Source organism: Dermacentor andersoni, chromosome 4 (assembly GCF_023375885.2).
Source record: "Dermacentor andersoni chromosome 4, qqDerAnde1_hic_scaffold, whole genome shotgun sequence".
Taxonomy (NCBI): Eukaryota; Metazoa; Arthropoda; class Arachnida; order Ixodida; family Ixodidae; genus Dermacentor; species Dermacentor andersoni.
Window position 1 is genome coordinate 158,772,262 of NC_092817.1, and position 22,206 is coordinate 158,794,467.

Here is a 22,206-nt window from a genome sequence, read left to right on the forward strand (position 1 = left end):
TTCGTGCTCAAAACTTATTTATCGGCTGCACATGCCTCTACAACACCAAGGCGCTCCAGAAGTGCCATATTTTTGTCAAATCGCGCTTCACGCTTCTGCTTTGTAGCCGTATATTCTTCTACAAGAGCCTCCACAGAGGTAGTGGACTTTCTCGCTGGGTCCTGGCTGGTCTGGCAGCAAGATGGCCCTGGCTCCTGCAAAGGCTCTAGGGTGTCGACACTCCGCACATTTGCGCCCCCTCTGAAGCATAAAAAATCAGCCTTAGAAACAACTACACTTCAAGTAGGACCATTGTACCTGTTGTTTTCAATAGGCTTCCCTGGCACCAGGAGGACTGTTGCCATGATATGGTGCTCCCTCTCTAGTATGTCAGCCAATTCCCTAGCGGTAATAAAATATCAGATAGCAGCTTTACAAATTAATGGCGATAATGGTCTGTACTCGCTCCTCGTACTCGCAGATAACCAGGGAGTGGCCAGATTAGAGTTGTTTGATTTACTACACCTGTGGGCCCTCTCCGAACTCGTCCACTTGTTTTGAGTCTGCAGTGCACTCACAACGCACTCCATCGAAATGAGGTGGGCCGGGTGAATTGACAAAACTTTGTAATGAGAGAAACGAGACGAGAACCATAAACAGTGCGTGGAAGCCCAACACTCCGGAAGTATAAACTGATTGCATGAGTAAAGGCACTTTGATATAATTATTGAAGAAACAACTACCTAGAAATGGACAAACCAGTGCTGCTATTACCCAAGGCTTATGTTTTCATGCATTTTGCCACATGTCATTTGCATGCTACACATACCACATTACTGCTTTAACAGGTTGACCAGATGAAACAGGCAAAAAGAGTTACCCTTCTCAAAACAAGACCAATTGAGCAGCACAGTTAGCCCAATATAGTTAGCTAGTTGAAGATTAAATTTAGAATATAGGACATGCATCATTTAGGTTAAAGAAACATGCCTGTGCATTGTTTTCATACTTGTTTCAGACTGCCAAATTTGTTTTAAATGAAGCAAAACTGCCATAAATAAGTTTAATTAATCGCAATGCTAACTTGTGTCGTGTCTATGCTAACAGGTTTTAGGTTGCTATTTCGTTTTCATGACAGTTGCTAATCTAACCAGGCTAACTGGAACTTTAATCATCATCATCATCCTATTCTATGTCCACTGCAGAACGAAGACCTCTCCCTGCGATATCCAATTACCCCTGTCCTGAGCCAACCAATTCCAACTATCACACAAAAATTTCCTAATTTCATCGCCTCACCTAGTCTTCTGCCGTCCTTGACTGTGCTTCCTTTCTCCTGGCACCCATTCTGTAACCCTAATGGCCCACTGGTTATCTAACATACGCATCACATGACCTGCCCAGCTCCATTTTTTTCTCTCAATGTCAATTGGAATAACGGCTATCCCTGTTTGCTCTCTGATCCACACCGTTCTCTTCCCACCTCTTAATGTTACGCCCAGCATGCTTCGTTCCATCGCTCTTTGCACGGTCCTTAACTTGTTCTCAAGCTTCTTTGTCAGTCTCCAAGTCTCTGCCCCGTATGTCAGCACTGGTAAAATGCACTCATTGTACACCTTCCTTTTCAATTATAACAGTAAGCTTCCAGTCAGGAGCTGACAATGTCTGTCGTATGCGACCGAACCCATTTTTATTCTTCTGTGAATTTCCTTCTCATGATCAGGGTCCCCTGTGATTAGTTGACCTAGGTAAACAGACTCCTTCATGGACTCAAGAGGTTGACTGGTGATCCTGAACTCTTGTTCCCTTGCCCTGCTATTTATCATTATCTTTGTCTTTTGCATATTGATCTACAACCCCACTATTACGCTCTCTCTGTTAAGGTCCTCAATCATTTGTTGTAACTCATCTACAGTATTGCTGAATAGAGCAATGTCATCGGCGAATCGAAGGTTGCGGAGATATTCGCCATCGAACCTTACTCCTAAGCTTTCCCAGTTTAATAGCTTGAATCCAAGCATGCAGTGAATAGCATTGGAGAGATTGTGTCTCCATGTCTGACCCCTTTCTTTATAGGTATCTTCCTACTTTTCTTCTGTAGAATTAAGGTGGCTGTGGAATCTGTAGATATTTTCCAAGGTATTTATGTAAGTGGTCTGTACTCCTTGATTACGAAATGTCTCTATGACTGTTGGTATCTCTACTGAATGAAGTGCCTTTTCGTAATCTATGAAAGCCATATAGAGAGGCTCATTGTACTCTGCGGGTTTCTCAATTACCTGATTAATGAAATGGATGTGATTTATTGTAGAGTATTCCTTCCTGAAGCCAGCCTGTTCCCTTGGGTGGCTAAAGTCCAGTGTTGCCCTTATTCTATTGCAAATTATCTTGGTGAATATTTTATATAATACTTGGGAGTAAGCTAATGGGCCTATAATTTTTCAATTTTTTAATGTCTCCCTTTTTGTGGATTAGTATAATTTTGCATTCTTCCAGTTTTCTGGGACCCTTGGCCAGCAATTTCTTTATAAGAAAGCATGAAGCCAAGGTGAATAAAAAGCATTGGCACGGCCTGTGGTGTTAATTAAGACTAATGTAATTAAGGCACAGTTATCAAGACAGAGTTAATAAAGGTACTTGCACCTACAACTTCTGGTGGGAGCTGAACCCACTTGGAGATATGGGCAAAGAGGCCACATCTCCAAGTTGGATTCCAACTGACATTGTGAAGGCTAAGAGTCGAAGCCACAACCTGTGGTTGGTGTCGAATCCTCGACCTTTGGTGGGAGTCGAACCCACGACCTTTGGTGTTAATGAAGGCAAAGTTAATTAAGGCACTTGAACCAGTTGATCCCCCTACCTCTGGTTGGAGTCGAACCCATGACCTGTGGGGTTAATTAAGACACAATAAATTAAAGTAGTTAATTAAGGCATTCATGCCCACGACCTTTGGTGGAAGTCAAACCCACTTGGAGATAAGGGGAACCGGCCATATCTCAAAGTTGAATTCCAGTTGACATTGTGAAGGTAGAGAGTTGAACCTACTAGCTTTGGTGTTAAGGTAAAGTGAATTAAGGCACAATTAATTAAGGCACTCAAACCCTCAACCTTTGGTGCAAGTCAAACCTACTTGGAGATACAGGTGAACCGGCAATACTATCTCCGAGTCAGATTGCAATTGACATCGTGAAAGTTGGGAGTTGAACCCTCGACCTCCGGTTGGAGTTAAACCCACGACCTTTGGTGTTAATGAAGGTGAAGTTAATTAAGGCACTCGAACCAGTCAATCCCCCTACCTTTGGTTGTAGTCGAACCCACGACCTGTGGGATTAATTAAGGCGCAGTTAATTAAGGCAGTTGTACCCACGACTGTTGCTGGAAGTCGAACCCACTTGCAGATATGGGCGAACCGGCCACATCTCCAAGTTGGATTCTAATTGAAACCAAGAAGGTGTAGAGTTGAACCCATTACCCTTGGTGTTAATCAAGGTGAAGTGAATTAAGGTGCAGTTAAGGCACTCTGGCCCTCGACCTTTGGTGCAAGTCAAAACCACTTGGAGATATGGGCAAACCGGTGATATCTCCAAGTTGCCTTCCAATTGACATTGTGAAGGACAAGAGTTGAATCCACTACCCTTGGTGTTAATTAAAAATGCAATTAAATTACAATTAATTATATAGGTAATTAAGACACTCAAACCACAACCTTTGGGTGGGAGTCGAACCCGCGAGGTTTAGTGTTAATTAGGGTGAAGTTAATCAAGGTAGAGTTAATTAAGGTGCTTGAGCCCACGACCTTTGGTGGAAAAAAACAGGAAGTAAGAATGCATTAGGATAAAAATGTCAGGTAATGTAATTAATTTCTTGTGAGTGGGCAGGCGTTCGCCTTCATCCTCTTTAGCATGAGCTAATATGACTCAATTCTTACTTAAAGAGGCCCTGAAACAATTTTGACGATGTTGTGCAAATGTACCGAGTCGTTAGAGTAAGGCCTTCTGATAATTGATGCATCTAAGTGCTCCACGTAGAGTGTGCAATTTATTATAAGGTTTTAAACATATACATTGCTGCCAATCGCAGCACATCGCTGAGCTGAATTTTAAGCCGCCCCCTACCCATTTGACGTCATTTGCCCCAATGACGTTAGTAGGGCGAGCTATCCGATTGGCTGCCTAGGGCGCGTCATCAATAATTTTTCCAACTTTATGATGAATAAATGTTGTTCATAATAGTTGGAATGTTAGTTAATTTGTTTTTGTAAAAAGAAAGTAACAGAAATAGAATGCACAAGAACAATCTCTCACTACACTTAAGCACTTCCGGCACACAGCAAGCATCGTCTGCTTGTGTTAGAACGTGCTCACTTTTGACATGAGCTCCGCGGTCAGAGTCGGTCTCAGTCTTTTCGCCAGCATCATGATTCGACTTTGTTGCGTTCTGGGCAGCAAATGTAGCGACTGGCAATATGTCAAGCTGCGACATCATGTCCCTCTGCAAGGCAGCAGCCGAGCGCAGTGGCTGCAGCGCATCAGACTGTGGCTATCCGATCGGCACCAGGATTTGCGTGTTTGCGGCCGTCACTTTACACCGGAAGATTACTACCACAACGACGTTTCGCGAGTCCGGTATTCTGGTAAACGCAAGCACAAGGGTACAGGGCCCGGCCGTTTGACCGGGCCATTTCACGGGATGAGCAGAAGCGCAAACATGAAAGGTCTGCATGGTGCAGCCACCTAGTGGCACAGAGCTCACAAACACAGTAGCAGTAACAAAGTGTATTCTTCTTTGCTGCTGGTGTAAATTTTTCGCAGGAGCGTAATTGTTAACTCATTGCTTTTGTAAATGTTTAAAATGTTTTACATTTGGTTAGAGCAATATTAGCTCTTTGTTTGGCTGGTAAGCTGTGCGCCAACGGGTGGCTGGACCGTGCATACTGATCAGGCAGCTCACGTACACCTATGCTAAGGTTCCTTGATCAGCTTGAGTTTATGCCTCCACCCATCCGTCGAAACGCCCAGCTCGCCTGTGATTACCGGAATACCAGACACGTTCGGCGCTGCGACAGAATGTTCGCAACACACGCTGCTTCGATAGCTCTTGCTTGGGGTCGACTGCCAAGTAGCTGGCGGAGAGGTTGGAGAGGCTTCGCACGCTCGCTCCTAGAGAACCGGAAGTAGACGACACGACGTGCCATCATGACGCAGAGCCAGCGAAGGCGGAGCTTAGCCCCGATCACTTGGCGAACGAGTTGAGGAGAAAATGCATGGCTATGGAGAAGGGTAACTTGTAATCATCCGTAGCTCTCTTAATATGAGACACTTCACACAAATTGTGGTGCGAATTATTAACTTTAGCTGTATCCTACGCGTCTACAAAAATTTTCCGAACCATTTCAGGGGCCCTTTAAAGGGGGCTCTGAAGGAATAAGAAAATTTAATAAGAATAAAAATGGGTTGGATCGTATATGGTAGGCATTACTAAATTATGACTGGCAGCTTAATTACCGCTGTTCTTGAAAAGAAAAGTGTAAAATCATTGCATTATACAGGCGCTAACATATATGGGGCATAAACTTAGACGTCAACTTGAAAAAGCTTGAGAAGAACTTTAAGACCTCGCAACAGACGATGGAATAAAAAATCATAGGTGCAATGTTAAGACAGGAGGACAGTGGCGTGGATTAGAGAGCAAATGGGGGTATATTCTATTTGACAATAAGAAGGGATAATGGAGCTGGGCAGGCCATGTAATGCACAGGGCATATTACCGCTGGTCTATTTGAGTGACAGAATGGGTGCCAAAGGAAGTACCTGTCAAGGAAGGTGGAGGTGGTGTAACAAAATTAAGGAATTTGCAGGCATAAGACAAAATGAGCTGACGCAAGGTGAGGGTAATGGAGATCACTTCAAGAGGCTTTCGTCCTGCAATGGGTATAAATAAGCTGACGATGATGGTCGCCAGCTCATGAGCAGCACAGCAAGATGAAGTAAAAGAACCTGCGTCACAATTAGTGGCAGCTCTTGTGACTGCACAGTATGTCGGCATAGATGGAAGTGGCCAAAGTGTGGTGTATTCAAGGAGATAGTGAAAGAAAATTGTATATCTGCTACGTTTTACTTTCCCAAGGCAATTTCGCGAGCGAAATTGCAATTTGATATTCTTGCTCAACCGGTGGTTTGTTCGCGCTCAAATTTTACACAGAGGATGGATTTCGCGGTGGGTCTAGTACTTGTGCGCTCTACCGAGAGGAAACTCAAGCCGTCCGCGGTGCGTCGTAAAGCCGGATTGGTGCAGACAAGAATAAAATGACCGCCTCAGTTAAAGAAATTGTTTTGTCTTCCGTAGTGCGCGCGCTCTAGCCTATCGCCAGCACGGCGAAACCGCTCCACATTCCACGATTTCGTCGTTCCCGCGGTTCCCTTTCGCCGTGGAACTATATGCCTTTCGCCTTCGCAGATGGCGTCACCGCTTCTTGAATATTGCTCTATTTTTAGCACTCGCTTCTAGGCGTACTTCTAAATAATAACCCACTGCCACGAAATGCAGCCCATGCAGCACCCGAGCAAAATGTGAGCGGAAAGTAACCGTCGCCGGAAACGCCGTTCAGATCGGATATCCCGTGATCCCTGTTTGCGGGCTGCCTGCGCGCGCCGCAGCGGGCAACCGGTGCTGCTACGGCGAGCGCGACAACGCAGGCGAGCGTGCGTTCGAATGGTGCTGCGCGTCGTCTGGCTTCCTCCGCTGCCTCTGATCTCGTCGCTAACGGAATTGGCAACGGCGAAGCTGTACAAGGCGACGGCTCCTCGGACGGCGCGTTTGAGTTCTGTGTCGCGTTCGTCGGCTCGTCATCCCGCCGTGCACCGATGGCGACTCTAGAGGACCGCATCTTGGGCGAGAAGCTCCAGTACTACTGCAGCAGCAGCAGCGAAGACGAAGATGAGCCGGCGGAAAGCGACGGCTCCCCGTCGCACGTGCCCGCCGCGGCACCGCCGCCGCCGCCCGAGATCAAGCAGCGGGAAGGATGCTCCGTCAACGTGAGTGCCGCGCGAACGCGCCGAGTCGAACGTACACGGCACGGATTCACGTCAAGGCGCTCGTTACTTTTCTGTGTTTTTGTTTTGTTCGAAAAGCGGGTTGGCGGCAGTCAGCTGAAGCGTGTAAACTCTCCGCCGTCCGCGCACGCACAATGGTACGGCTGTCAAAACACGACAACAGCCAGTGTAATCAAGCAGGCACTAGTACCTTTAGGTAGTTGCTCTTCGCCTTGGCCTTTCGTAGGTTGTATGGAGTCGACGCTTTTATGATTTTTCGCTCAGTTCCCCGAACAATAGGTCTCCTTAGTTGGAATGGATGGAAACGGTTGCGATCGTTCTGGATACCGTGTTTTGCGTAAAGATACGAAAGCTTATTAGTTTACTGCGTTTAGCAGCATCTGCAGGATTGGCGTTACTTGTCCAACTCATACAATAACGAATCATAGAAGCAGTCGCATTATTGTTTCTAGGAGCCACTATGTCAAATTTTTAATGTTATAATATATGTTGCTTTTAGATTTATTTTGGACTTATTACAAGCTCCTTTGGAGGCGGTTACCACCACCAGGAATAATTGTGTGTGCCATATATTTTGCGGCGAAGTGTATGGTGCACAACACTGTCATGTCAAGACAGTGGGGATCTTCCGGCTTTGATGTGCGCTTATGACTAAGAGATTGGAACTTTAGGCAAAATGCCTATTCCCCTCCCCCCCCCCCCCCATGTACTTATTGTGCCTATTTAATGCATTAAGGCAAACTGTGGGTCTAGAAACATTTTAGTGGCACTCTTATGGTGCTTATAAATGCCTCTATCAATATTCGTCCCTATAGTGGATTTTCAAAGCCTAAAAAATGCCCATTTCCGTCTTTTGGCTTACCTTTATGTTGTTCATAATGTCATATCACCCTCAGAGTAACTTGGCTAAAGGCAGCCGAATATTACCAGAATCACTTAGCTGGCGTAAAGACTGTTGTTAACTGTTTGTGGCATCACTGTGAGGACTGAAACTGCGCTATGCGGCAATGCACTTGAAGGTGACTTAGCGTACTTATGTGCTCACTTCATGTTTTTACCTGACATCATCAAGAAACTCGAATGCGGGGAGCAACTGTGACCCGGAGTGTAGGGCTTATTTTGGACGTTCAAGCCACCTTCCCCAATGAACCTGTTGCTGATAAGAGTTAGTTGCAGAGTACAATCTATCCCAGGCACACACTGAAAGAACTGTCGAAGGTTCTGACCAGCAAATATATTCTTTAATTCCAGAGGGCATTGGATCATCGAATGTTACGAAGTACAAATATGTGCTCCTAACTTTGGTGGAGGTTGAGCATTCCTTTTCTGGAGGCACCATATGGAACCCGAAAACCTTGAGATGGTGCTTGCTTGTCACTCCCTTCACAACCTTTTTCATGGTGTCCAGTCTCACTAAATTTCAGGTAAATCTTGTAATCTTCACAATTTTTCTCATTCCATTTTATTGGGAAAATGAAGTGAATTTCTCAAAAGTTGGGTTTAGTGGGCTGTGTTCCTTAAGAAACCAGAATTTATCCCCAGATGCACAGTTCTTATAGCAAATTTTTCTGATCTCACATCTCGAATCTCGGATACAAGTTCTTATTAATTGAGCCTTTATATGCCTAAAGGACAGTATTTGGTGCCTTAAGTGGCAGCTTTAGTGCCCGTTATAGGTGCCTAAAACAGCATTCTTTAGTGCCTAACCATTCAATCACTACTGATGACATTGTTTTGTTTATGGATAGTCAGAAAGATATTCAGCTTCTAATTTTGATGACCTAGAGTTCTTTAACATGCAGATAAAACCCTAGAATTTATTTGAATTTTTTATTCAGCTCCTAGCGGATATTTGCAGGGAGGAGTGCGACATGGAAGGACCTCATGGTATCTAATGATGGCCTATGATGAGACGACCACGTTACAGGGAAACGAAATACTGAGGGTTGAAGTTACAAGTACTTTAGAGTAAGACAGGAGCAAATACTCAAAGTGGAAGCCAAGAGGAACACAGCTATAATGAAATATAGAGCACTATGGGAGCACAACAGGTATCAGGTGTGTGGAAAGGAGTTGTGATTTGTGGATTTATGCATGAAAACTCAGTATTATATTTAAAATCCAAAGTGCTGTTGTGACTACAGGTTACTCGAAAGGCTGTGGGAAGGCTAGCTTTAGATGTGCACAGAAAAACTAATAAAGAGGCTGTACAGGGAGACATCGGATGGGAACCCTTGAAGTATGGGAGGCTCACAGAAAAAAAGAAAAAAGCTTTGAGAAACAACTGAGCCATATGAAAGAAAATAGATTGGTGGCTAGGGTTACTTAGGTATCTACTATGTATAAAAATCCATTGACTCATAGTGGAGAAAAAGAAGCAGGAAACTGACCAGTAAATGTAGCATTAAGAGCTTGGGCAGCAGTAGGGAGGAGGCGGTTAAATGAAACGTTAGAGATAGGCATGATGGACAAGCCAGTGACGGAAATATATAAAATGGTGAAGAATCAAATCGAAACATAAGAGCTTTATATAATTGAAATAGCTATGCACTACTCTTCTGACGTGTCTCTGAACATAGTGTCAGTACGCGTATAATGTGCCCGAATAGTACAGAAGCCATTGAGCATGTTTTATTAGTATGTTGCAATATCCATCTGTAGGTGGATGAGAGTGTAATAGCCCTGTCCAAGGCCTCGGTCTTTAAGGGTAATAGTTTAAAGCTTAATGAACGTGCAGTGGAAAATAGTAGAAGGCAGCCAGAGTATTGGTTATGTAAAGGTTTGGAATACACACAATGAAAAGGCAGTACCTTTTTGGGCAATAAATTTATTTTTGACAATAATCTATGGATCCTAAAGAGTCGATAATAAATGCAGCAGAAATTTGAAAATAATGGCCTCAATGGAATCAGCCACCACCTTGTTTCAAAGGGGTGCTTAAAATATCCGTTGGCCCTTGTGCCACCAAACCACATACATCATCATAATATCCATCCATTCTATTTGCCCACCAATCCATGCATGAATATCTTCCCTTCTCATTTGTCCGTGCTTTTAGTAACAGCACAGCATTCAACAGGTCTCAGAGGTAGGAGAGCTGTATATACTGTAACGAGGACACAATTGCCTTGACTTGATACAGTACGTATGTGTCAGTGCCGGTGCATGATGATGGTCTTCCCTTCCCACAGAGTGAAAACAAGTAGCTCAAAGTGTGTTGGTGTCACCTTACCGTCTTGCACCCCAGTTAAACCTGCCTTCCCGAAGTCCGAAGTGCAGTCTTAAATTGCAGTCTTTATGAAAAGAAGTCTGATGCCTCTTTGCTAACCATCTCGGTTGCAAACTTCAAAATCAACATTTGCTTGCAGCAATTTTTGCACAGGGTCAGACCAAGGGGCTGTGACAGTGAGAAGCAGCTTTTATGGGAACACGGTGTCGTTTGGATTCGGTAGTTTACTGTCCACTGCGTGCATCACATCAGTGGTGTTAACTATTGGCGGCAATACCTCTTAGTGGTGAAGATGTGAAGACCAGTGAAAATGTTCACTGTATTGGTCCCTTTGCTTATAGAGGCCGTTCATTTTTTTTCGTTTTATGCCCTGAGGAAGGTTGTCTAAAACCAATCAGAAACATCTGATTTTGGGTGAGGTAGCTGAAGACACAGCACTACATAAAGACAGCAAGAAAACACAAGAGATTAATCCGTAAAAGGGCTGAATTCCTACTAATATGTATAAGATACTATATAAGATGGTAATCGAAAAAACACACACACGGTAAAACCTGCAGCGTACTAAAGAACCATGAACGCATTCAATTGACGACCCCCAAATGAAAACAAGCTTGTAGTTTGTTAGTGTTGCAATGGTATTGCTGACTCCAAAAATCTGAAGTAATAGTTTCTTTACATTGCTTTCATGAAGTCTTGACAGAAATAGCTTTAGTAGTGCAAATGTACATGACATGTGCTCTTTTAAAGGTATGCACTCCAGCACAGTAGTAGTACTAGTACTACATGTATGCATCTTGAAGTGGGGACCCCACATCGTTGGGATAGAAGCCTATAAACCAAATGTAAAGGAGCGTCTTTCTTGTTACCTCATCAGATTTCAATTTCCTTTATTTTCCTTTCCATGAAAGGAATGAGCATTCGCTAAAAGCTACTACATTTATCAGATTGATGAGGTGAATTCCTCCTTGACACAACTGAAACAGATCATTTACGGACACTTGTGTTTGTAAAGGTACAATGGTAAAGGGAGAGAGGTGCTATAAAATAAAGAAAACATAATTACAACTATGTACAAATAATGCGCACATCTTTCTTGTGGGCAAACAAAGCAGATACAAATGGAGCCACTATTGAAACATGTACGTATTTATCCTCTTCTCGGACCTGCATTTCACCTGCTAACAACTTTTATCGCTCAGAGCAAAACGTGCCTGCATGATGTGGAACTTACTTGAAGGTTATCATTGATTCTATCTATTGTGTCTATTGTCACCGAAGCTGGTGTAATCTGATTGTATACATGACACAAAGTGTGTAGTATTTTCTGGAAGGCATGCAGGTGCAAGTAGTTACGCCGGAACCTTCGACGAATCATGTATAAAAACCGATGCGCTTGACCCGCAGATCAGATTTTTGTCGGTCACTGACTTTACTCACCACTATCGTTGTCTCTCAGTGTTACTTGTTTTGCTGGGGACAAGTTCGCCAAATAAAGAATCAGTTACGTGAGTCACAGTTGTTACTACTTTTATTTTCACCGTCGGTACAAGGTGACAATATTTCAAGTGCTCTATTTCCATTGCACGTGAGCCACGAGGACACTTATAATGAAGCCTTTGCACAAGCCTTTGCAGTAAGGACACCAAGAAGAAAAGCCGCCCATTCATTGAATATTTGTGTAACAGACATGTCTTCCAAGCAAGACACATGTAGTAGTAGACTCATCAGTAGTTTAACAAGAAATGTCGCATTGCACCAATATTCCGATAAGGGGACTTGTCTTCCTCAGGGTAGCAGCTGCAGATATGTGTCTTGTAGCTTATGTATTGTCATTGTTGTTACATTGTTTACAATACCTTTATTGTAAAGCTCATTAAGCAGAGTAGCAAGCCGATGATGTAACATCTGTTACGTGTGTCTGCTAGGTGTGTGGATATGGCCACCATTTCAGAAAAGGAGAATGCAATAGGCGAGTCTGGTTACTGCCGCATGCATGAAGTTGTATAAGCCTGTTGAAATGATGTGGGGAAGCTTGCGTAGTGTGTATAGAGATCATCTGTAACTGCGTGTCTGCCAAGGAAATTCTTTTCCATTGTGAGTTTTCATCTCGTTTACTCTGCACTGCAGAAAATTTTGGATATGGTTAAACATATACTGACACAGATTTTCTTATCTTGCTTTCTTTTGCATTGTTAGATAGGTGCTAAGTAACCATGGTACGGAGCTTCCTCGAGCATGCGACTAATCACTGTCATATCATCTCTTAATGTGACTATCTAAGGATGCATGTCAAGTGAAGTTCGGCTTTGTATTTATTGATTAACTTGGTGCGCGATTGAACGATTGGTGGAGTTTTGTGGTGCAAGGGTGTCTACGGTCAAGGAGCATCAAGAGTTGAATGTGTTGAGCGGATTCCCATGCTACGCACAGAAATCGTTGGTGGTAGTCACATGGCATCGCAGACAACTAACATGTAAGTTGGTCACCTCTATGTGATGGTTGCAGGCCACACCATAACAGAAGCTGAGGGTGTCATGTACTCGACGGATAACAAGGGAGATAGAGTGAGGGCACTCGATCGTAAGGGAAGTCACAGCGAAAGACCAAGCTTAATCATTGTCGAATGGGGGGAAGTGCAGGGTAAAGGAGCAAAAGAAAAATGGCTGATGTGGTGGCAGAGCCCAGCTTTTGGCGGGACGGTCACGGTGCACCCACTTCACCGGGCTGACCAACCTACGCTGCAACATACTTTCATATCACGTGACTGCTGCCACCTCCGATTTATATGATGTAACAAGGAAGCCTGCTGAACATAACATACACCGTGAAGCATTGCACCCCTTGTCACATTGACCTCAGTTAGTATATAATTGAACAAATTCTGGGGTTTTACGTGTCAAAACCACGATTTGATTATGAGGCATGCTGTAGTGGGAGACTCCGGATTAATTTTGACCACCAGGGGGTCTTTAACGTGCCTCCAATGCACGGGGCATGGGCGTTTTTGCATTTCGCTCCCATCGAAATGCGGCCACAGCAGCCGGGGTTTGATCCCTCATCCTCGGCTTAGCAGTACAACACCATAGCGGCTAAGCTACCACGGTAGGTAAATATATAATTAATTCGTTTTTACATTTAAGGTATTGCAGCCCCATGTCTTGATCATGTAGTTGGTGGGATGCTAAAAAGCTCATCTGCCATGCTTTGCGTGCACATTACAGAACAGTAAGTCCAGCAAGTTTCTTTTATAACCCTAGGCAGTAAGGAATAGCATGTGGTCAGAACGAACAGCTCTCTCGTAGCATTAAAGCCATTCAACATCACTGCTTGTTTCATTGTATTGAACTGTTCTCACAATTCCAGTGTCAACCAAATGAAATCATATCTAGATCTACCCAATCTTTTCTCTTGCATCGTCAAGGTTTTTGGCTTTGTGCCCATTTCATAAAATTTATTATCTCAACCTTCTCTTCGGCACTTACCTCTTTCTCTAGCCATCATGCATTTCCTCAAGTAAGGACTGCCAGCACAAAGCGGAAGTGCCAGTCACATTAGCTGTACTCATGCTCTTTCATCCTGAACTATCATCAAGTGGTACTGCCTTTCCCCTTTGTTGCATTCAAAACCATTGTCTACATTTTCAAAGCTGGCCTCTGGAATCACTTGAAAACCACACTAAAGAGCAGTATTGAGTTAATCTGTATTTTCAAATTACAATTCTGCAATAGCAAAACACACACTCCTGCTACTACAGGATGCTTGGCAAGCCAGAAAGTACACAAAAATGAAGGCTGGGTAGTGACACTGCCGTGAAGTTTGTGAATTGACAGCGTCAACTTTGGTCTAGTAAGTCGATTAGTGGCAAGAAAAAGACCAAATTGCATTCTAAAAGAAGCAAGAGAGAGAAAGAGAGAGAAAGGATGCATAGAAAGGCAGGGAGGTTAACCAGTGGTAGTTTTGGTTGGCTACCCTGCACTGAGAGAAGGAGTAGGGGGATAAAAAATAGAAAGAGAGCAGACCGGGAGAGAGAGAGAGAGATAAAGAGAGACAAGCAAAAAACAAACTGCATGCACTATAAAGCCACAGGGGGCAGCATTCTTAAAGTGTATCGGGAAGGCCCGTAGACCGCAGGAAGCAAAAACTCAGCCTAAAAAGTTTGGAGAAATGTTTCTGGTGCCAAGGTGTTAAAAATTTTGAAACCATCTGGAATCTATGACATCGCCTTTGTACCAGCAGAACGAGATCTTGGCGTGAAATTCGACAAAGAGCAATTTTGTGTTCATTCTCTCCAGTAATGAAAACCCATTTTTACACCAATTTGATGCAAATGAAGTTTTGAAAGAATGCCAGTCCATTCAAGTAACCCTAGTGCGTTGTTTATGCACACATATGTGCTCATATATATATTGTTATGCCCACAAAAGGCGTTACTTTGAAGCCGGGTAGAGTTAGAAGCGATGGCCTTGGTCAACTGAGCGCCTGTCGAGATTCAGCCAGCCAGCCACACGTCGTCGTCCTCGTTCACTACCCTTCGGTGCCCCCGCATACTGTTTGTTGAGGCGTGAACCCACTATGCACCTAAGCGCGTCACATTCGTGAACCCACTATGCACCTAAGAACGTCACATTTCCCTCCGCGCTGACGAAGCCCGCCGGGCAAGTCAAACAGGCTGTCGAGAAATAAAGGGCTTTAAACGGGCGACATGCGAAAGTTCAGTCTTTGCTGACCGTCGGCCATTTGATGTGAGACGTGCTATGCGGTAGGTTAATTCGCTGATGCGCTCCGTAATAACATAGGGTCCAACATAGTGGGCCAGCAGTTTTTCACATAGTCCACGTTTCCTGGTTGGTTTCCAGAGCGACACTAAATCACCAGGGTCATATATCACGTGTCGGCGTCGGCGGTCGCAGCGTGCCTTCGAGCGGTCTTGTGAAACAAGAGTGCGTAACGAAGCAAGTCGTCGGGCTTCTTCAGCAAGACAGACTGTCTCTGATATACAAAGATTATCGTGGCTGGAAAACGGGAAGATAGTGTCTAGTGTATAACGATGCGGACGAGCGTAGAGAAGAAAGAAGGGACTGTAGCCCGTAACTTCATGCTTTGAGGTGTTAAATGCGTACGTAATGAAAGGTAGCACGCTGTCCCAGTTCTTATGATCTGACTCGACATACATGGACAGCATGTTAGTAAGAGTTCTGTTCGTGCGTTCCGTAAGGCCATTTGTTTGGGGATGATACGGGGTGGAATGTCGAAACCTTGAAGCACATAGACGAAGCATCTCTTCGACCACGTCTGCAGTGAACTGCCGCCCACGATCGCTGATGATGACTCTGGGAGGTCCATGTCGGAGAATGACAAAACGCAGCAGAAAAATACACACTTCGGTTGCAGTAGCCGATGGTATTGCAGCTGTCTCACAGTAGCGTGTCAAGTGATCGGCACACACGATAATCCAGCGATTCCCATCGGATGAACGCGGGAAAGGACCGAGGAGGTCGATGCCAACTTGCTCAAAGGGAGAGCTGGGGGGTGGCACTGGATGGAGTTGACCAGGAGGAGCACTCGTCGGACGCTTATAACGTTGACACTCGCTGCAGCTGGACACATACTGGGCGGTCGTCTGGCGCATTTTAGGCCAGTAGAACCTTTCTTGGAGGCGGTAGAGAGTTCGCGCAGAACCCAAATGTCCAGATGTTGGATCGTCATGCATAGCGCGCAAGACGGAGACACGGAGACTCTCCGGGACCACCAGAAGATATCGTGGGCCTGTAGTAGAATAGTTCTTTTTGTAAAGAACCCCATCACGAACACAGAAACGAGTGGATGGTGCTGATTGCCTTGCAGTAATGAGCAGTGGTTCTAAAGTTCTGTCTTTTTGTTGCTCGACCTTGAAGGTATTTATATCAGGAAATCCCGGCTCCAGTGATGCGATATAGCAGTCGAAGTTGTCCGCGTCGCAGTCCGTCGTTGGAAGCGGCATGCGCGAGAGGCAGTCAGCGTCGGCGTGTCGGCGGCCGCTTTTATAAGAAACGGTAAAGTTATATTCCTGTAAACGGAGTGTCCAACGCGCAAGCCGGCCCGACGGATCACGGAGATTAACCAGCCAGCAGAGAGAATGATGGTCTGTCACCACAGTGAAGGGGCGCCCGTACAGGTACGACCGGAAGCGCTGTACTGCGAAAATAACTGCAAGACATTCTTGCTCTGTAACGGTGTAGTTACGCTCGGACTTACTTAAAGAACGACTCGCATAGGCGACGACGTGTTTTTTGGTGTCGACGCGTTGAATAAGGACGGCGCCGATGCCAATACCGCTAGCGTCAGTATGAACTTCTGTGGGAGCCGCATGATCGAAGTGTCGGAGAATGGGATGAGACGTCAGACGAGACTTCAGCTCACGAAAACTAGCTTCACATTCAGGAGTCCACTCAAAGGGAACGCCCTTCTGGAGGAGGCATGTCAGCGGATACGCGATGTTGGCAAATCCACGAATAAACCGGCGGAAGTACGAGCAAAGCCCTAGGAAACTGCGTAGCTCTTTTACATGGCGAGTTTGCTTGAAGGCTTCCACCGTAGCAGTCTTCGCTGGATCAGGCCGTATACCGTCCTTATCCACTAGGTGTCCCAGAACGAGCGTTTGGCGCTCTCCAAAATGACACTTCTTCGAGTTGAGCACCAAACCCGCTTTGTCCAAGCAGTCTAGCACAAGATCGAGACGTGCGTTGTGCTCACTGAATGTGCGCCCGAAAATCACTACATCATCTAGATAGCACATGCATACTTCCCACTTCAAACCACGCAGGATGTTGTCCATGAAGCGCTCGAAAGTTGCAGGCGCATTACAGAGCCCGAACGGCATCACATTAAATTCAAAAAGTCCATCTGGTGTTACAAATGCCGTTTTCTCCTTGTCTGCCTCGTGCATAGGAATCTGCCAGTACCCCGACCTCAAGTCAACAGACGAAAAGTAAGACGCTGATGAGAGGCAGTCGATAGCATCATCAATACGCGGAAGAGGATATACGTCCTTTTTAGTGATGGTGTTGAGGCGGCGGTAGTCAACACAAAATCGCCATGTACCATCTTTCTTTCTAACCAGGATCACTGGCTCTGCCCACGGACTACAGGATTCTTGGATTACATTCTTATTTAGCATTTCGTGGACTTGGTCATTGATCACCTTGCGCTCCGACGGTGAGACTCTGTATGGTTTCTGTCGCAGCGGTTGGGCAGATCCCGTATCGATGCGATGGTGTATACGAGAAGGAGGAAACAATGGTGGTCCCTCTTGCTGGAAGAAGTCAAACAGTCGGGCATGTTTTAGCAGAATATTCGCCACTTCGTGACGGTGCTTAGTGCTGAGCGACTTGTTTACCATAGTCAGAAATGAGGAGTGCGCCGCAGGGCAGACATTAGCGAAATGGCGCTCATCCGCAGAATCAAGGGCCTCTGTAAGAATGGCGAGCGATAGCACGTGATCTTCATGGTAGGCGGCAAGTTTCAGACCCTGTGGTAGTATTGCAGGTTCACTCGAACAGTTTACGGCCCATAAGTTGGTGTGTCCCTGAACAACTGACAGCGTGCAATACGGTATCAGTACATTCCTCTTGATGCAACTCAGGTGAACGGGCTCCACGGTAGCGTCAAACGTTCCGTCGGTGGTGGGGAAACAGGCGACTGAAACACACGTTGCGGATAACGGAGGCACAACTGTATCCCTGGATACACAAAGCACACTTTCACGATACGGTGGGGCTTCCATAAACGCCGCAGCAAAGCTCGTACCTACACTGATTTCACCCGTTTTGCAGTCGACGGTGGCACCACACAGTTTCAAAAAATCAAGACCCAGGATTACGTCATGCGTAGAATGAGGTAGAACAGCGAACTCCGCGTTAAATATTTGACCACCCAAGGCAACGTCTACATTACATACGCCCACAGGATACAACAACTCCCCACTCACTCCGCGAAACGTATCGGCACGGTCCCAGCGAAACATCACCTTTCGTCCTAGGAGGCTTTTAAACGCAAGACTCATCACTGAAACGGTTGCTCCCGTGTCCACTAAGGCCATGGATGAAACCCCGTCAATTAATACAAACACCTTATTCTTAAACATACAAATGGTTGGAGGTATCTCTGTCGATATCGAAGATTGTCCAGCGACCTCACCTCCAACGGCCGCGCTGGCTAGTTTTCCGGAGGTGGCGACGGGTATCGACGCCGCGGAGAGGGCGACCGGCTTACACGAGGAGCGGGTGGTGGTGTCAAGCTGCGATCGGATGCGGGAGAACGGTTCCGTAGCGGCTCCGGGTGGTGGTGAGGCAAGCTTTCTAAATATGTGTGCGAGGGCGAATATGTTTCGCCCAGAGGAGCGCGGTACCGCCTAGACATCGTCGATCGGTCGGACCTCGGTGGTTGGCGGCGATTGCAGTACCTGGCAATGTGACCCAAGTCGCCACAGCTATAGCACACAGGTAAACGACGATCGATGAACTGCCCTTCGAAGCGCTCGGCCGTGGGGGGTTGTGTAGCAGAGCGGAGCGGCTGAGCCTGCTGCACAGGAGGAACGGTCGGTCTGCGTGCAAACCTGCTGGGGCGAGGGTGTTCTGCTGGTCGGTGTTCGGGCGTAAATGTGTCCTCACGTGGCCATGGAGCACCTCTGTGGTTGACGTCTGTGACACATACCGCCGGTTGCCAGCAAGCGCAGGGTGCGGCAGGCGCCATGTGTTGCGGGTAATAAGCGTCAGGTTGTCGTATGACGTCGCGCGCAAGTTCCTGGTGCCGCAGCAGTTCTTCACGCACGATCTGCCGTATAGTAGACGAAAGATCGGCAGACGGGCTCTCATCAACGCTGGCAATGGTTGTCACATTCGCCAGGCGTCCAAACTTTGGCACAATGCGACGTGTTTTCAACGTCTCAAACGTACGGCAATGACGTACGACATCTGAGACGGAATCAACGTGTTCCCGACTTATGAGGAAATTGTATACATCTTCTGCAATTCCTTTGAGGAGATGTCCGACTCGGTCTTCCTCGGACATCTGCGGATTTACGATTTTGCACAGCTTGAGGATTTCCTCTATATAGTGCATGTTTCTCCAGGAGCTTGAGCTCTTTGAGCAAGTGTTCTCTCGGCGCGTTTCTGTTTGGCGTGGGTGTCGCCAAAACACTTCTTAATTTCCTCGACAAAGTGCTCCCACGTTGTTAGGGAGTCTTCGTGGTTTTCATACCACATCAGCGCTGTCTCACTCAGAAAGAGTGCAACATATTCAAGCTGAGTGACAGAATCCCAGCGGTTGTAGCGGCTCACCCTTGCGTAGTGCATCAGCCACTCGTCGACGTCTTCGCCCACTTTTCCCGCGAACGAGCGTGGTTCCATGTAGTGCCGCAAAGGTCCAACTGGCGCTGACCTTTGAGAAGGTGAAACTATAGCTGGCATTTGTCCACCTCCGTCCTGAGCCATAGGGAAGGTCGTTGGCAAGAGACCGGCAAGACGACGGCTCCGGCGAAGTTCTAGATGTTGCGACTCCGTGGTACGTTCTGTCGTACCCAGCACCTCCACCACTCTGTTACGCCCACAAAAGGCGTTACTTTGAAGCCGGGTAGAGTTAGAAGCGATGGCCTTGGTCAACTGAGCGCCTGTCGAGATTCAGCCAGCCAGCCACACGTCGTCGTCCTCGTTCACTACCCTTCGGTGCCCCCGCATACTGTTTGTTGAGGCGTGAACCCACTATGCACCTAAGCGCGTCACATTCGTGAACCCACTATTCACCTAAGAGCGTCACAATATATATATATATATTTAAAGGAATACTGGTGGAAAAATATTGTGTATTATATTACCTTATTAATGCAACCAGTTCAATATGTGCACGAAGTGCAACACGGCTTCAGATGGGAACGAAAGGAGACCATCCAGGTCACTGAAAGCTCATGTGGTGGTCTCGTACCAGATACCATTGACACATACTTGTACACTATGGCTGTGCTGCTAAAGGTCCAGTTCGTTTAACACTCGATGGGACAAGAGGCGAGAGTGAGTTCCCACAAGTTTCTCAGAAAAAAAGGATTGTAATGGCCAATTTGGCAGCTTTTGGCAACATGGCCACTGTATGGCTTTCAACTGCTGCACCAAGTTGACTGGTGCATTCTTGCGTTGTTTGTGATACCATGTGGGCACAACCTCCACTTTCAGTGAGTTGAATAAGTCTCCTTTATTTACATACACCTGAAGCTGCATTGCACTTGATGCATGTTTTGAACGGGTCACATGACATGCACTGTAAGTAATTATTTGTGGCACTGTTAACGAATTGATGCTTCGATCGTGCTGTAATTTATTGATTCCACAGCTACCTTAGATAGCAACAAAAGAAAGGGTGGGGACATAGAAATAAACATTTTGTGTTAGTACTCCTTGAATGTGCTTCCTCCTCCTCTCCTTAACGCTTCTTCCTCTGAGTGTAAACAAGTGGAGGGCCTACTCCGAGCAGTGTGAAGGTGCATTGTGGCATTGAGTTTGTTTACGTCACTCTTTTTAGCTTTTGTGGCAGAAACCCTATTGGGGAGGCCAACAGTTCCCATTTGACCTTGCAGACGGGACCCAAAGGTGTGCTGAAGGACTGGCAGCGCTATCAGCAGCTGCAGAACGAGCGGCGAGAGGAACAGGAACGGGAGCGGCTGCAGCTCATCAAGAAGCTGTCACTCACCTGCCGCTCCGAGGTGGGTGCCTCCTGCTCATGGCTTGGGCTCAAAGACGGCTTGAATCCATTGTGGAGCAGCACGCACGAAAACAGAGTTGGTCTGAGGGAGAGACAGAGCAATATTGCCCAGAAATTCTGCTTTTTATTAATATTATTTCATTATTATTTTCCGTTTATGTTTAATTTCATTATTATTCATTATTTCAAGGCCTTCTGTCAGAGGGTAGCAAACAACATAGACTTAATAGTCAAATAAAGATATACCATGCCTTTATCAGACGATAAATGGAAAATATACCACTGTATGCACAAAACACATGTTAATGAGAATAAGAGAGACAATGACAGAGAGAGGGAAACAAAAATTGTGCTTAAAGGCCAAGTGCAGCAAAACTTCACTTTGGCTGAATGGGTTATAAATCAGTAGTATATAACTATTAAAAGCAATGTTGGCATAGCTGCAGGGCTGGTAATTATCTAACTTTCTTATTAACAGCCTTTAAGTAGCACACAGGCAGATGGTGCTCTACATATATCGTGCAGTTGCCAATCGTGGCCTCCAAGATTTACGGCACGCCATGGGCGCCACCAAATCTGGGAGTTCATGCCCAGGTATTGCACTGGTCTTCAGTGTTCCGAGTTCTGCATCATTTCTGGCGACTGGTAATGGTGACATTTTCTGGAGTTTCGGTGTCAAAGACATCTATTTTTACTAGCTTTTCTTGCTGAAACTATCATACATTTGTCAAACGTGAAATTTTGCAAGGAGGCTGCTGTATCTTTATTTTATCTGAAAGTAGGCTATTTACGTCACCTATAAATTGAATCTAGGCTATTTACATGACCTAAAATTTTATTGCAGCTGGCCTTTACTCGTGAAGTTATACATTAACTGTATCTTAGGGTATTACCTAAAAGGTGCATTTAGCAATGAAATTGTGCAACACATAAAAAGCCTAATTTTGCACAGTTTCGGACAGCACAATTTTACATTTGAAATAGGAGTAGATGCATCATAAGAAGCTTGCAAAAACAGTCTTTTTTAGTATTGAATTTGAAAATAAAATGTCACCGTTAACGCTCTTTGAAATTGATGCACAATGTAAAACACGGCTCCTCCGCCTGACTTCCAGGATTATGCAGCACCCACAGGTGCTTGTGGAGGAGGATATGTGAGGGAGGTAAGACTTTTGCCTCGTTGCGACATGCAATGGATGGCTGCTTGGAGTGGAA

The 22,206-nt window shown here is 45.7% G+C and overlaps 1 protein-coding gene and 1 long non-coding RNA gene across 2 annotated transcripts in view; one reads left to right on the forward strand and one right to left on the reverse strand.

Moving 5' to 3' along the window:
• Positions 1–5,791, reverse strand: LOC140217391 (uncharacterized). The gene is made up of 2 exons (XR_011893946.1): positions 298–5,791; positions 1–240 (listed from the first exon to the last, which is right to left on the reverse strand). It is a non-coding gene; the product is annotated as an uncharacterized lncRNA (long non-coding RNA).
• A 338-nt stretch (positions 5,792–6,129) lies between these two features.
• LOC126537983 (phosducin-like protein) overlaps positions 6,130–22,206 on the forward strand; it is a 40,736-nt gene continuing 24,659 nt past the window's right edge. Inside the window, exons 1-2 of the mRNA XM_050185099.3 lie at positions 6,130–7,013; positions 20,867–20,992. Coding sequence (XP_050041056.2) covers positions 6,843–7,013; positions 20,867–20,992 — 297 coding nt within the window. The 5' untranslated portion in view covers positions 6,130–6,842. The remainder of the gene's footprint in view (positions 7,014–20,866; positions 20,993–22,206) is intronic.